Consider the following 16,794-nt stretch of genomic DNA (forward strand, 5'->3'; position numbering starts at 1 on the left):
CGTTACACATTCATGACGATGATTCGCGGTGGGTACTTGAAACATGCTTGCATTTTTTGATTTTTCCTGCGTGTTATTGCCCCTTGTGGAATCACGTTGCCGGGGCCCAGGTACGAAATTAAATCAATCTAGTTTTTGCCCCGCATTTCTCAAGCGCGACTTGTCCGAATGGACCGCGCGCAGAAGTGGACAAAAGTGCGAGGATGGACATGGCCCCGGTTTTGATGGTAGCACACACATAATACAACATATAGATTGCCCCCCCGAAATTGCCACTGTGCGCGATCATTGATCGCGGGGCAATGGAGGCAGAGACAAAATAAATGCAAAGTGCATCGATTTCTTCCTCCACGCATTGCAATCTTCGCATGGGATGCGCCTTGGGGATATGACGAAGAGAGCCAGAGCGCGTAAGGTAGATTATGTTAAATGTGCATCGCGGTCCATGCCAGTGGGACCCATTGGGATGATCGTTAAACATTGTTTAATACCGAGCATGATCAGACAGTTTCGGGACTAATTATAGGCCCCAAGTCGCCCTGATTGGATATTTGTGCGTCCACCGGTGGAATTTGGGTGCCTCCGAAAATGATGGACAGTGTCGAGGTACTTGCGCGTCCTGGCACAGAGCTCCCCGCACCACACCACGATGGTGCTGTTCAAAGGAGAATCAAGCAGAAAGGAGAGGAGAGATTAAATGGTGGCGATTGGTGGCAAGAAATTAACAACTATCGTGAGTTAAACTACCATCGTCGGCTGAGAGAGGGAAAAGGGGCAAAAAGGGCCCCCGAAACAAGCGACTCTTTGGGCAATCAATCGATAATGCAAGTTTTTTTTTTGCTTTGCATTCAACCCAATGATCCCCTTCATATCCTCGCATCTTCATCTCCCTCCTGTACCAACTCCCGAGGGCATTATCATGTGTCGCACTCGACTAAATACACAGTGGAATTCGGTAGCCGCTAGGTGGAACATCCGCCAAACAGAAAGATGAAATAACCATCTCGAAGACAACATCACTTTTTTGCCAATACATCGTCTTTTGCAGCATTTCGCCTTTCAATTCACCTGAAGAGATGGATTTGTGCAGCATCCATCACGTTTGTTGCAGCGGGGCTAGATGAATAAAAAAGTACTGCGCATACCTCATCAATGCGTGTGCCCCACGCTGCACCGGGAGCCAAATTCAATTGGGAATTGTGTCTACGGGATTTGGGGGCTTGAAATCCAATAGAAATTGCCAAATTGATTCTCGCAGACCACCACTTCTTCATGCAATCCATCCATCGCTTTGGCGCATTAATGTGAATTATCTCTCTCACCTTTCTATCATCATCTATTCGCGTTGTGCAAGAAAAAATGTGCTCTGAGGATCAGAGATCTCAGTGATCTCCAAATCTGACAGAATTTTTCTATTTTATCTTTTTTTATAAAATAAATCTTAAAATTATTTTATTTAATTGATTTTTGAATGTTGAATAATATTTTCTAAATTCATTTTTAATTAAATTTAAACTTCTTTTAATCCAGATTTGTCCACACTAGAAAATTTTATTCTTCATTTTGAGTGCATTAAAAATAGCATAAAATGTTTTTATCTTCATAAAAGTTAAATACATTCGGTTTAATGAAGTGTTTTAGAACTTCTTACACGAAATTTCAAGAATTTCGGTTTAAAATTGACTTTTCTAGACGATTTTGAAGTCATATTTCGCTCTTAATTTCAAAAAATTCAGACAAATCTGGATTAAGAAAATTTTTGAAGAAAGTTAATTATTTTTTTAAAAAACATTTTAATTCGTCTTGAAATAATTTATATATCTTTTTACAGGGGAATCATCAGCTATGATGGCACCCCCTTTATTAAATAAATAAATATATCTTTTAAAATCCATAGATGTTCAAAAAGGAGTTTATTCACTTTTATAGTCTAACGTTTTTCTAATTTACACACAAAATGATTTTTCTGTTTAACACAAATACAAACAATCACCCATTTCACGCTCGCTGACCAGCTAACCGAAATTTATCTATATATTTTACACCAAAAGACATCATCAGCAACCAATTGATAGAGGCGTTTGGTGGTCTAAACCGCGACCCGTCCACAGAGTGTGGAGAAAAACAGAAAGATTAAAATGCTTTTTTATTAATTGGATTTAGTAGCGCGCGTTTTTTCCGCGCTCAAATCGTTATCAGAAGGTGTCGTGCGGCAAATTTCAATCTATACTACCTGCCCCGCTCCGAGAGAACCCCCAACAATTTTGTATGTGCCTCTAAAGTGGCGATACATATTGGGAAATTAATCATTTTAATTTATTTTGATAACACTTTATGAGTTCCGTGTCGATTGGTGTTTAGCGATTGGATACGATTTTGATTTCTTCCCAAAGTGAAAACAACCACAAAGAATACGATCGTAAATTTGATTAATTTTTTTCCCTTCTTCTGGGACATGTCGCAGTTCCTTTTTTTTCAGAAGGATTTCGAGCATTGCAAGCATTTTCGGTAAGTGCACCATATTTTTTTTAATTGACCTAAAGTACTCCAAGGAAGTAAGTTGAGATAAGATTTTTTTCTCAGTAAAGATTAATAATATTATTAATGTTGATAAAATTGGAAATAAAGATATTTATTTATTTTTTTTAATTCTGTCTCAGCATTGAAATTTAACAGTAAAAAAAATAGTTTCTTCAGATTTTATGCTCAGTAAAAGAATATTAAGGAGATTCACTAAAAATAAAGTAAATATTGTAAGCAATTTTGTAAAAAAAAAGTGTTTTTTTTTTAACACCCACCCCTCCCTAAGGTCTTCGGGTCTATTGACCCATGTGGACCGCCACCACCTACAATTGATTTACAATTATACCGCAATCCTGTTATCTTTTAGGAATTCACCTAAGAGTCGGAGCGGTTCATTCAGCTTCTTCTCCAAGCTAAAAAAAGTGTTTCTTTGTTTAATATTTCGATAGGGATAAAAAAAAGTAATTTGTAAATGCAAAAAAAATATTTTTGAATAAAATTTCTGCATTTAAATATTTTATTAGAGAAAAAACGTAACTAGTACCAGCAAATAACGTATTTTCTTAAGAAATCCCATCTTCATGCTTATTTTCTGTAAGCAATGTTTAACACTTGGAGGATCGAGGTTTCTAACCTCAAAACTTTGACCTTAATTTTCTCAAAAGAAAATGTTTTTCCAAGTTTTCTTTTCGCTTCTTCCAAGCGAACTTGAAGTAATTGACCTTCCCGACATAAAGATGTAGAATTTATCACGAAATATTAAGTAGATTTTAATTCTATGGCGCTTGAAAAAAGTCGAATTGGCCACTTTGTCCAGCAAAATCCTTCAAGGGTTAACAAGATAGCGCAAAGAAATGAAATTAAAAAAATAGATACACTTCAAACTTGAATTTAGTAGTTTTAAGGCTTCTAGTCTTTAATCTGAGCCTTTTTAGCTATGATTCTTTCTTCAAAGAATTTTTGGTTATTTTGAACTTTAATTTAGTACTTTTTTGGCTTAAATATTTTGATGAAAATACTTTTGAAAAACACTCTTTAAAGATCGGAAGATTTTCGTTCACATAATCACCGCTAATTAAAAAAAAAAGAATATTATTCTCCAAAGAAAAATTCTAAAAATTTTAATTCTCTTTACAACTTCAACAGTGAAGCCCTCAATTTTTTTATATAGATAACATTCATCTGGATTGAATGATTCCAAAGGATTGAATGAGAGGAAAAACTTGACGCGGTCAACAAGAGAAATTGCCTGCAATAAATTTTTATAGGTCGCTCATGGGAAAATCCGTAAGATATGGAAAAGTCAAAGAAAATATTGTGTCACAATACAAAAATCCTTAGCAGCTTTGCAAAATCCGCACTAAGGTAGAGCATTATCTGGTGCTGGGGGTTTAGTGCATTTTCCTCTCCAAAAACCCATATTGAGTACAGGTAGGGTCAGACATGCGGGAGGGACGGCTTCTTTATTTTTTGGTGAAGAACGGCACACATAAAAGGCATAGCTGCGCTAATCTAGAGATACTGAGCCACATGGAAGAGCAATATATACTCACACACGCCGATACTCACGTAGAGTAACACGAATAAAAAAAACAACACAGGTGAGGGAATATTGGAGGAGGTAAAAGTAGCTCTTAAAACCGAATAATCCGATCAACAAAAGCCAAAGCTTCGCTATAAAGTTCCCAAAAGACGGGGTGTTAGCATTAAAGGATTGCCCGTAGCCTCCGCTAATCGCGCAACGGCTTTGAAATCAAACGGCGGCCCGCCTTTTGATTACCACTGACAAGATTCCCACTTGATCCCCACATTGTACGAAATCCACCACGGCACAGCTCCCCTCGTGCCTCCTCACCTGAAATACCGCCCGTTGTGTGTTTATTTATTTTTTTCTTCCCACCAGTGCTTAACCACCCAAACATTGCATCGCAGTTTTTTTGCTTATCGATCTTGCATGAAATGAAATTGAAAAAAAAATTAAAGACTTCTCGTTGGGTCAAGAAAACGCGCCTTTCCCCAGCAATCGGGCAGTGCGGGAAGAACGTTAATCATTGCCCATGAAATTGGTCGTATCGAAATGAATTTTTTCGACAATTTCCTCCACAGGGGCATTCCGGATAGGAAAAAGGAGGGCGATAAAATGCTCTTTTTCCCGTAACATCCGCAAAAAAAAAGAAACAAACTGCGCCCTACCTGCATTTTGTTACACACCAACAGTTTTTCACATTAAAAGGGGTAGATTGGGATAAAATAGTGTTTTATTCCCATCTCGCTCTAATTTCTTTTTTTGTCAGTGAGGTGCTTCCTTTGTCAGTTGGGAAATTATATATAAAATGAACAGAAAAAACACTCCCCATATTTGTCATCTAACCCTCCCGAGGGTAAAAGAGAGTGAATTTTTTTTAGCCCTTCCGGTGTGTTGGAATTATCTCGATTAAGCTGATCAGCACAGAGGGATGCTTGTTTTTTTTTTTCAACAATTCAAAAAGATCTAATCCGTGGGATAGTTGCCAGTGGAAGAGATCAGCCAGCTGAGTACAAAGATAAATTCATTAGGGGAAGGTTAATTAAGCGATCATATGAATAGTAACAGTTGGCAATGTGAATTAGAAGAATTTTGCAAACTAGGCTGAATTACTAAAACCATTGAGCCACAGATGAAAGACATTCTTTAGCGTTGAAAGAATTTTATTCTGTGCAAAGATAAACACAAAATTTGAAATTTTAGACGATTTTTTTGACGAATTGTGGGTGGATTTTTCGCTTTAAATCTGAGGCATTTAAATAAACTAAAAGGACCTAATTTTTTTTATTAAAAAAAACTCACGCTAAAGGAGTTTAGTCAGAGTTGTGTGGAAAATTCATGTTTCGAAAGAAGAATCGGTACACAGTTAATTTTGTAGAGGATGAAAATAAAGAATAAGAAATCGTTAAAAGATTTCCCATTTACCACAAAGATTATCCAAAAAAAAAATACGTCAAATATTTGCTGAAAAATACAAATAATGACGTCACCATTATGATTTTTGTCTCTTTTAATGAATGAAAAATGTATATTAATTATCAAAAATCATTAATAAATTATCAAATCAAAATTAATGATTCTTACATTAAAAAAGATAAAAGAAAATAGATTTGTGTGTGACGTCATTATTTGCATTTTTCGAAAAATCTTTGTTGATCATTTCCCGTCAATTCTAGGGAAAAATCAGAAAACTCTTTTACTATTTCTTATACTTTTTACTCATCAATAACATTACCTATTTCCTCATTGTTTCTTCAAATGAAGAATTTTTCCATACAACAGTGACTAAACTCCTTTAAAAAAATTATTCAATTTGGACACAAAAAATTCTTCCCAAAGAAAAATTCTTCTTTTTCCTAATATTGCCCCCGGAACTCAAAATAGGTCGTAAATCAGTCACTACAGACATCTCTCCCGGTGAAGTAGTCTGAGGTCCTTTTGCTTCCAATTACACCCCATTTCAAAATACACACACCCATTGTATTCACGTCGAATTACCTTATACTTAATGTGAGAGAAGGAATTAAATTAAGGAGCAATTCTTCAATGAATAAACTACGTTTGTGAATAAATTACATACATATGTGTATGTACATAGTTATGAGAGGGATTTTTCATTCTCTCTGTCATATGGTGCAGAAGTGGAAGGAATGTCACCCTTATGCCTTATAATAAAATGTCTTCGAAAGGGATAAAAGGGCTGCTGTTGGATAGCCAGAAAAAATAAAGTTTAAACTGTTGAATACCTATGAAAATTTTCCTATTAAGTACAATTTGTCAGCGATAAATTGGCAGTGAGTGTCTCCGATGTAGTTTGGGGGAGTTTTGACTCTCTCTCTGAAGCTACTTCATAGAACCGTTCCGCTCAAATGACTTATACAACCCCTATTTAAGTAATACTTCCTTGGGGAGGAGGAATATATTGCCGGTAAAAATTCGATGGAATTTTCACACACAATTTCTCGGTGTTATCTCATCACAAAGAGTTTTGCTGATTAATAACCCACCGCTCATCGTTTTTACGAGTCATTTGGTGGCAGTCAGACATGAAATTCAATTCATTTTTAAATAATGTGGGGATTCCACGTGAAAGAGGGTCAAAGGCAACAAAGAGGTGGCAGAATGAGACGCATCCCGCTTATACGTGAATAATTGTGTGTAGGTATAACCTTCTTGTCGAATGTTGTTATCACTTCCTGAACAACATGTGCACCTGTTTTATTTTACTCCCGCAAAAAAAGACATTCCCATCGCCCCACGTCTGACTGCTCACAATTCTGGACACCGCCGATGCATTTGGCCAATTTTGGTATAACGGATAAAAAGTTATGTTCCCTCCGATCACTCTTTATATGTAGCATTGTATGTTATGTACTCACTAACCGCCCTCAGAGCCCAAAACTCTCGAGGAATTATAAACCAGGCGGCCGCGGAGAAACGCTACAGTGAGAACGTCATGCTACAACAATAGCCGATTGCATTATAGGGGTGGCCGGTTGTTGATATTGTGAATTCGGTGTGAATTGAAATGAGACCGTATCATGCCCCTCCTCGTGACTCCTTAACCATCATCCACTCTTCACCACACACTCGAATTTATTTACACTACATACCCATGTATGGCGGAATTACAGTGAGGTTTCGCACTAGGCTCAATAAGGAGTTTAAATAATTTTGTTTTAGGGCCATATTCAGCGTAAAAAATCATTTACTTTTGTTGTATGAACTTTTGTCGTAAAATGAGCAAAATCTTTAAAATGGTCATTACAAATTATTCCACAAAACTGTGAAGAGTTTATCAAATACAGGATGAGAAGAATTGGTTTTTTAATTATTTGTTTTTATTTAATAATTAATTATTTAGTTAATAATCAGCGAAAACTAAAAAAAAACATGATTTTGCCTTCATAATTTTAGTTAGAGATCAATATCTGTCAGATTCATAATTTTTCACATTATCAAATGGCATAAAATAGCTTAAAACGCTCATAAAAGGACCTCCAAAATTCATTTTTATGATAAAAGAGAAAACTCGCTGAAAACTTTTACCTTGAATACCAATTCTATTTTATTTTATTTTTTATTTTTGGAGACTTTATAAAAGTTTTGAGACTAGTTTTTTTATGGTAAATACCAAAATTCTTTTATCTTTTACGCTGAATATGGCCCCTAATTTTCATTTTTTTTTTGCATAATTTTATTAGAAAAGAATTTTTTTTATTTTTTCAACAACCCTAAACGGTTTTGTTGTCGGTTTCTTTACGATTTTGAGTTAGATACATTCGAACTTGGGTTTCAGTCTTGGTTTTACTCAAGTATTCTTTATCATTTAGATTAACAAAAGATTTTGATCTTAATTTATACTTTCTTCAATTAATTAGAAGATTTCTGTAAACCCTTAAACGGTGGAAGATGCTAAATAACAAGCAAAATTTTCTATTCTTTTTTTTAGAACTTCTTTACTTTAAAAATTTTCAATTCTTAATTTAAAAGAATTCCATCTTTTATCCGGTTGTTTTTTAACCCTTCAACACGAGAGACCTTTCTGCGAAACCTCACTGTGTTACAACTGGGAGTTGAAGGTGAAAATGAGGGGGCCACCGGAGGTAACATTTTAATTGACACACGGCGTATGATGAGAGCAATAAGTTGACGGTTAATTGGTGTATTTTGTGAAAAGAGGTTCCTTTGGGTGCAAGAAAAATTCCCCAAGACCCGCGTGACAGAAGAATGATTTTTTTTCGGTTAAAGAAAAAAATGTGAGCTTCAGTGTGACAAAGAGTCCAAAAATTAATCTCTCATTTGATATTAATCTCCTAATCAGAAAAATGCTGTTACCCACGTTCTCATTCCTATATATTTCCACATATGAAACACCTCAATAAATAAAAAGCGATTATGGGGCGTGAGTATGAATTAAAGCCACCTAAACGCTATAAATCAATCCATCAGTAATGGAGGGACTTAAACCCCAAAACGCACAAACACATTGCTCACTGGATTAACTTAATGATAGATTAAAGAATGCGTTTTTGCGCGCGACTCTTTTCATTTCTTTCATTCCTCATGCCCACCAAGTTCTTTTGTATAGTTTAACTAAGAATTTTTGTAGAGGATTGAGAAGAGAACAAAGTCATTTACTCAACTTCTATTTTCATTTGAGCTTACCTACATACATTATATCTACTCTTTAGGCTCGACAAGTATAGAGAAGGGGCTAAGAATTATTGGAATTTTCAATAACAAAATTTCCAAAATTTCATAGGTCCAATAAATGAGTTTTGAAAACTAGATAGAAATGTTTCCATTTATATAAATTCCATAAAACGAATGTTAGAGAAAAGTTATAGGTATTTTTAAATATTTATAAAAACTCAATTTTATTAAATACTTTATAATAAACATGTAATATGAGAATTAAATTTTGAAATAAAGTTTTTTTTTTTAACACTTGGAGGATCGACGTTTCTAACATCAAAACTTTGACCTTAATTTTCTCTAGAAAGAAAATGTTTTTCCAAGTTTTCTTTCGATGAACTTGTAATAATTGAACTTCCCTACACAAAGGATGTAGAATTTATCACAATATGTTTAATAGATTTTATTCTGTGGCGATTAATTTAAAAACAGTCGAATTGGCCACGGTGGCCAGCAAAATCCTCCAAGTGTTAACTAAATGTCTTTGAATATTAAAAAAAAGTGTCAGTTCAGTTTTGTTGAAGACTAAAATTAACATCTTAATTTTATTAATAATAATTGATAAAATGTTCAATTTTAAACTTGTTTTAATAATTTTAAAAGGATAATTAAAGTTGAATTCATTACATTTGACTTACATAGTATGTTTAAAAAAAACTCAGTTGAATAATAAAGAAAATTATATACTTTAGTAAAAGAGCAATATAAATAAAAATTTTAGTTACCTTCACTAAAATATCAGAGCCAAATGAAATTTTAGTAAAGATGACAAAAGATTTTAGTGATTCCAGGCAACATAACTAAATTTTTCTGTTATAACTACTAAATTTTTTAGTAAATGTTCCATTACTACAGACTTTAGTAGCAGTTTACTAATATTTCGACTTAGAGTGTACATAAAATATTCTTTTAGAAAAACTTTTCATTGTCCGATATTAGCCATCTTCCTCTAAGCTTTAATTCCCCACAAGGAAATGAATTGTTACGAGATAATCTCTAAAACCTTCCAAGACCACAAAAACCAAAGAACTACTTACTTACTTACTACTTAACCGGCACTACAGCTGGTCTCCAGCCTTGGCCTGATCGAGGATCCTCCTCCATCTGTCCCTATCCCGCGCCACTGTCCGCCAGTTCGGCACCCCTATTGACTTGGCGTCCTGGTCCACGCCGTCGATCCATCTGAGGCTGGGCCTTCCTCGTCGCCTCGTGCCATAGACTCTACCCCAGAGGACTTTCCGAGCTGGGTCGTCTTCATCCATACGTGCTAGATGACCAGCCCACCGCAGTCTATTAAGGCGTATTTGCTTGACGACATTTACCTCTCGGTAGCGCTCGTACACCTCGTGGTTGTATAGACTGCGGAATTGTCCTCCCTCACATACTGGGCCAAAAATCCTTCGCAGGATCCTTCTTTCGAATACGGACAGGAGTTCGCATTCACTTTTGCTAAGTGGCCAGGTCTCGGATGAGTATGTGAGTACTGGCAAGATCATGACCTTGTACAGCAGGAGCTTTGTCTTGATGGACAGGTGTTTGGATCTGAAGAGTCTTGATAGACTGAAGTAGGCCTTGTTTGCTTTTAACAGCCGCGCGCGGACTTCGGTGGTGGTGTTGTTGTCGGCTGTTATTGTGGACCCAAGGTAGACGAAGGATTCTACGACCTCAAATCTGTAGTTTCCGACTTCTACTTGACCAATGTTCTCCGTAGATGAAGTTGGAGTCGTAGTTGGCGTTTTTGCTGACGATGCCACCATATATTTTGTTTTGTCCTCGTTGATGTGCAGCCCCAAATCTTGCGCAGAGCGTTCAATCTGGGTGAAGGACTCTTTGACATCACGGGAATTGCGCCCCATGATGTCTATATCGTCAGCATACGCGAGAAGCTGCGTGGACTTATTGAGTATGGTCCCCCTCATGCGCACGCCGGAGTCTCGAATCGCTTTCTCAAGTGCCAGGTTGAAGAGAACGCACGAGAGTCCGTCCCCCTGTCTGAGTCCATTTTTGACGTGGAACTCCCTTGAAAGCGATCCGTCCACCTTTACTCTGCTCCTCACATCGGTCATGGTCATTCTGGTCAGTCTTATCAACTTTTCAGGGATGCCTAATTCCCTCATGGCAACGTAGAGTTTCACCCTGGCTATGCTGTCGTAGGCCGCCTTGAAGTCGATAAAGAGATGGTGGAGAACTTGGTCATACTCTCTCATCTTCTCCATGCATTGCCTCAGGGAAAAGATTTGGTCGGCTGTTGATTTTCCTGGGGTGAAGCCGCACTGATAGTTTCCAATTGCGGCTTGGGCGTATGGGGCTATCCGACCAAGTAGGATAGAGGAGAATATCTTATAGGCGGTACTCAACAGCGTGATACCTCTATATTGGCTGCACTTGGTGATATCTCCTTTCTTGAATATAGGACAGATGACGCCTATTTTCCAATCCGCTGGCATCACCTCCTCGTCCCACACTCTGAGCACCAATTGATGGAGACCTGAGTGCAAACGGTCCCCCCCACATTGGAGCAGCTCTGATGCGATTCCGTCAGGCCCCGGCGCTCTATTGTGCTTGAGCCGCCGAATCGCAGCCATAGTCTCATCCATGCTCGGTGGATCCAGCATGTCATTGTTGGCTTGAAGGTGTGGAATCGTCACCTCGTCCTCGAGCTGCCCATTCAGTAGTTCATCAAAATGCTCAGCCCAACGCTCCAGGATGCCCTCCTGATCGGAGACCAGGTTTCCCTGTTTGTCCCTGCAAGATGAACACTTCGGTGTATACGGTTTCATCCCGCGAACACGCTGGTAAAATCTCCGCGCCTGGTGCGGCTGCTTCCTGTATCCTTCTAGTTCACAGACTAGTTCTTTTTCCCAAGCTTCTTTTTTCCGTCGGTGAACTTTTCTCTCCTTTCTTCTGAGATCCCGATAAGACTCCACGCGTGATCGTGTTCTTGAACTCAGCATAGCTCGGTATGCTGCATTCTTTTGCTCAGTGGCTAGCTTGCATTCATCGTCGAACCAGTCGTTCCGATCTGCTTTCCGACCGAGGCCAAGGGTGGTGGAGGCCTTCCCAATGACGACGCTCTTAACATGCTCCCACATGTCGTTGATGGGCATCCCGTCTCCAGGTCCACTTGCATTATTTGCAAGGGCGGCATCAACTTCCTCTGCATATTTTGCACGAAGCTGCTCATTTTTCAGTGCTTCTATGTTGATCTTCACCGACTTTGTTGCTGCCACCCCTTTGAAGGTGGCCACCCGAGCTCTGAACACAGCCCCAACGAGGAAGTGGTCAGAATCGACGTTTGCTCCACGGAACGTTCTCACGTTCAGTAGGGACGTTTGATGTCGGCGGTCGATCAGCACGTGGTCAATCTGGTTGAAGGTTATTCCATCCGGTGAAGCCCAAGTGGCTTTGTAGATGTTTTTCCGCGCGAACCGGGTACTCCCAACCACCAGGTTGTGTGCAGCGGCGAGATTGATGATGCGTTGTCCATTGTCATTGGAGTTCTCATGCAAGCTATGGTCACCAGTATACCGCCTGTGGACTGGTTCCCTCCCTATCTTTGCATTCATGTCCCCAAGAACGATTTTGACATCATATCTTGGGCAGGCGTTGAGGGCTTGTTCCACCAAATCGTAGAGGTTATCCTTTTCCGACTCGCTGGAATCCTCCGTAGGGGCATGAACATTTATGAGGCTGATGTTCTGGAATTTGCCTCGCACGCGCAGAGTGCACAGCCTCTCACTTATCGGTTTGAAGCCGATTACCGCGGGCTTCACTTTACGGCTGACCAGGAAGCCCACGCCGAGCATATGATGTTTAGGATGGCAACTATAATAGATATTATAGTCACGCTTCTCCAGAACACCTTGTCCTGTCCAGCGCATTTCTTGGATGGCGGTGATGTCAGCCTTATATTGGGACAGGGTATCGGCCAGTTGCGCTGCCGCGCGAGCTCTATACAGGGAGCGCACGTTCCATGAGAAAATGCGTAAATCATTGTCCGGTTTACTAGGCTTTGGTCGTCGTCGGTGTATCAGTCCAGATCCGAGGCTCCTTAATTCATTCTCACCAGGGGTTTTTTTACAAGAAGGGGAAGGTAGCCCCAAGCTAAACCTGCATTATCCGGCGTGGACGGAAATGGGCTGGTTCGCGGCATAGGTTTGACCATAGGTTTATCGTGGGCGTGAAGAGCACTTCACCAACACGTACTACTAGCTATACCTAATGCTAACTGCGGACGGTATTAACCCAACGCAGCCGTTCCCCTATCCACCACCCGGGGACGCGCTTGGTAGGTGGCCCAACCCCCAAGAAAACCAAAGAACAATAATATATTTAAATAAGATATTTCTTTCAACGAAAATTCTCGTGGAATGCGTTAAAATGGGTGTCACAGGAAATTGTCTATCTCAGTAGAGATTAGCCCATAAAACCCACTGAACATTGATCCCATTTTCACGGCGATATCACGCTCAAGTGAAAGATTCCCGAAAAATTGGCGTGACCGAAACCCTCACTATCCCCATCATAAACTTATTGACGCAGTGGATGGTGTTTGTGGTGTAAAAAAAAATATTATCTAGAGAAGTAGCTAATTCCCCCGTTGAAGATTTACCAATATAAATTGGCTATAAAACTGTTATCCGCATGGGTATTAAGAAGGTTGAGATATCGCGCTAAGTACACACCAATTTTCCTATGGATTTGCCAATTTTATTGGCCCCATGGTTTACCTTGGTTTATACCAACTAATGCACCGATTGTGGTGGATTCAGGTGGGTTTTTTTCTCTCTTATTAATTTTCTTTACGGTCATACCTTTGAGATGCGCAATACGCATCACACGGGCAGATTAATCCTGTGTGTGGTGAGCCACTGATGCGAAGCATAAATCATAGTTATAATTTTGTCGTCAAATCCCGCCAGAATTGCGATTATATACATATATATTTTTCTTTTTGTTCCATCACCTCCGCACCATCCAATACATTGGGATGAATGTGAGTACAAAATATTTTTACAAAACTATCCGCATACGAATAATCATTATAAATTGTCTTAATCCGATGAGGATTTAAATAATTAATTTCTTTATTGCATTTTCGACATCTTCCAACGGCTCTTATGCTGGGGGGGAGGGGAGGAGAAGACTTTAGCTTGATCCGTTTTGAGAAAAGAGTTTTGTGGTGAGAAGTTTGTGAGATAAAAGAACTTTACTGAAGAAGATGTGAAAGAAAAAAAAATCCCGCGCGTAATTCGTGAGCCTCGACGAAGGAAGATCCCCAAGAGATGAGGCACGTAATTCAGACCAACAATAAAAATTATTAATAAATGCGATTCCAAATGATTCCGCGCCGTCTCTAAATCGCACTGAAGATGATGAAAAAAAAGAAATCTCACTCTGTGTGATTTTTGTGTTTAATGCTAATAAAATGACTGCGAGGCATTTCTCAAACACTTAATCCCGGATTAAATTTATTTTCAGATTTAACGCCCGTCTCTCTCTCACTCTTCCTCGGACCGCGAGAGAGGCGCGCTTGAGAAATGGATTTTCTGCCACAATATGCCGATGAATGTGGATTTTCGGGTGGAGGAAGCAAATTAAATTCCATTCGCGGGTGCACGCGGGGTACGTGGTAGAGCTAATTCCAAGGAGAGCTGAAAAGCACGCTAATGAACACCCTAATCTCTCTCATACAGCACTCATTTAGATAGATAAAATACATTCACTGTCGTGCTGATTCTAGCGCTTTTGCAAAAAAAAATCACCACACTGAGGTGCAACAATCGTGATGAGGATTTCTTTTTTTTTTGGGAAATTCTGAACGTCATCTCGGATTAACGGCTGAGATTTGAACGGGGGAGAGGGCGGGAGAGATTATAAAGAAAACGAATTGAGTTTTTTTTTTAGATTTTGTAATCCCCACAGCAGTGCGAGGGTTTAGTGGGTTGGAGCTTAATCTCACCTGCTGTCCAGCATTTGCGGCGACCCACGCTTCGGCAAAGGTCTCCATTGCACTCTGAAAATCCATGCCACCCGCCCGGGAGAGAGCCTCGTGAAGTGCTAAGATTCCTGATGCCACAACTCACAGCTTTCAGCAAATCACTTCAGTCTCAAAAATGAAAATCTTTTAATTTTTTTTTTCTTGAAGAAAAAATTCTTTTTTTGGGGTTCGTCACACGAAACGCGCCAAAATCCCACGCAAAAAGCTATCGCACTATATTGTGAGGGGTGGGTGTTGGTTGTTGGGCAAAAGCACACGGCAGCGCTGGAGCGAACAACCACTGCATGCGAAATCCAGCAGCAAACTGCTGGAAGCTGGGATTACAGCGAATGTCCCGATGTTGGGGATGCCAGTGACCCCCAACCCCGCGTGTGTAAATGTGTGGTTGATTAGGGTTGATTTTTCGGATGTTCTCACACGTCCCTGGCACGCATTGCACAGTGAATACGGCACACCAGGAGCACAGGCACGTCTAGCCCACACGGAAGTTATCGCGCAACTAACCAGAGCTCCGCTGAGGCGCACTCAAACCACACTCCATGGCGCGCCATCTCATTCCCGCAGCCGGTGAAGAATGGTGAGGGACGATGTGCGCGAGAGCACGACACCAGCGGGTGCTTCGGTGCTTAATCGGTGCCTAATCGGCCGGCAGTCGGGGATAAGATCACCCCAAACCACCCCAAAGTACCCAGCTAATGCGCGCGCATTACACTGAGAAAAGTTACTGCCCCATACAACCCCCCTTTAGCACCCCAGTGGTATGGGGGGCTTCACACACAGAATATGCTTCCCCCGCGCGCTTCAAAGCCCATCTCTTTCGCACTCTGCACGTTCCCACAATCTGCATCCCCCGCCCGCGAATAAGCAGTGTTGGAGCTGAAAAATCATCAACTATTTACCACCACACGGCACCCCCCACATCCCCCCAGCGCAATGAAAAAAAAATCTCCCCCGCTCCGTGCAACTACCCCGAAAAAAAACCTCCGAGGACCACGAAGGAGGTGAAATTCGCCAATTGGCACTGCGGGAAAAAGGAAAATAAAAGACATTAGGAGATTTTCTTGGATTTATGATAGCCAAAAAGCTCCGCCCATCGATTTTGATTGGACTATAAGGGAAGACGCTTTTATTGCACATCATCATCTTGCTATATTGGGTAAAGCTCACAACATCTTGCATTTTATCCCGTACGGAGCTTTCGCAATCTGCCCCACAGCACCGAGAGAGAGAAGCTTTCGCAACAACTCCGTGCGACCTCATCGGAGTTCCTTCGAGGGTATGGCCATCACTTTGCCCCCTAAACGACATTTATGCACATTGGAAATTTATTGCCCCATTTTCCCTCAACTTGCTGTATGGAGGGACTTCCTCACAGAAGATCTCACCTCCCCCAAGACTCTCCCTCCGTAGACTATATACATCCTCTCAAAATTACTCAATAATTTATTGCATTTCCCAGGAATGTGGGAATCAGCAGTCGTCGAAGGTGCCCCGAATTATGGGAAAATCTTTGGAAATTCCCAAAATCACCCCCCGAAGAACGAGTCATGAATACATAATTATGATGAACCCATATTAAAAGCTCATCTTATTACACACACAACGAGCTTTGGTGTAATTTGCAGTAATTCTTTGTTTGAAATTTTCACTACGTCTCTGTCCGTAATTCCTTTTACTCATGAATTCATGAAAAGTTTAATTAGCTTTTCTCCGTAAGGATTGGTAAAAGCTCTTGAAGTTCCATGTTGTATGAATATAGAACCTATATCAAAGTCATAATGAAACGTTTATTTAGTTGAATGTGTAAAGTAAGAATTCATTGCAATTTAAGCTAGAAATTGTTTGAAATAAAACTCAGAACTCTGCAGAAATCTTCTTTAAAGAATCGTATTTAGAACATATTTTTCTAATAATTAAAACTCAAGGGAATGATAAAGCCCCGACTTTAATCTTATTGACAAAACAACTCAGCGGCAAGAAGTTCTGATGAATCATTCAGAAATGTTTCTTTCTTATTAGCCAACCGATGAGTTTCTCATAAGATTCA

The 16,794-nt window shown here is 39.7% G+C and overlaps 1 protein-coding gene across 1 annotated transcript in view; it reads right to left on the bottom strand.

Moving 5' to 3' along the window:
• Nucleotides 1–15,248, bottom strand: part of LOC129791827 (homeobox protein dve-1) — a 49,917-nt gene extending 34,669 nt beyond the window's left edge. Inside the window, exon 1 of the mRNA XM_055830374.1 lies at nucleotides 14,709–15,248. Within this exon, the coding sequence (XP_055686349.1) occupies nucleotides 14,709–14,774 (66 nt within the window). The 5' untranslated portion in view covers nucleotides 14,775–15,248. The remainder of the gene's footprint in view (nucleotides 1–14,708) is intronic.
• Nucleotides 15,249–16,794: the final 1,546 nt, after the last annotated feature.

This window comes from Lutzomyia longipalpis, chromosome 3 (genome assembly GCF_024334085.1).
Source record: "Lutzomyia longipalpis isolate SR_M1_2022 chromosome 3, ASM2433408v1".
Taxonomy (NCBI): Eukaryota; Metazoa; Arthropoda; class Insecta; order Diptera; family Psychodidae; genus Lutzomyia; species Lutzomyia longipalpis.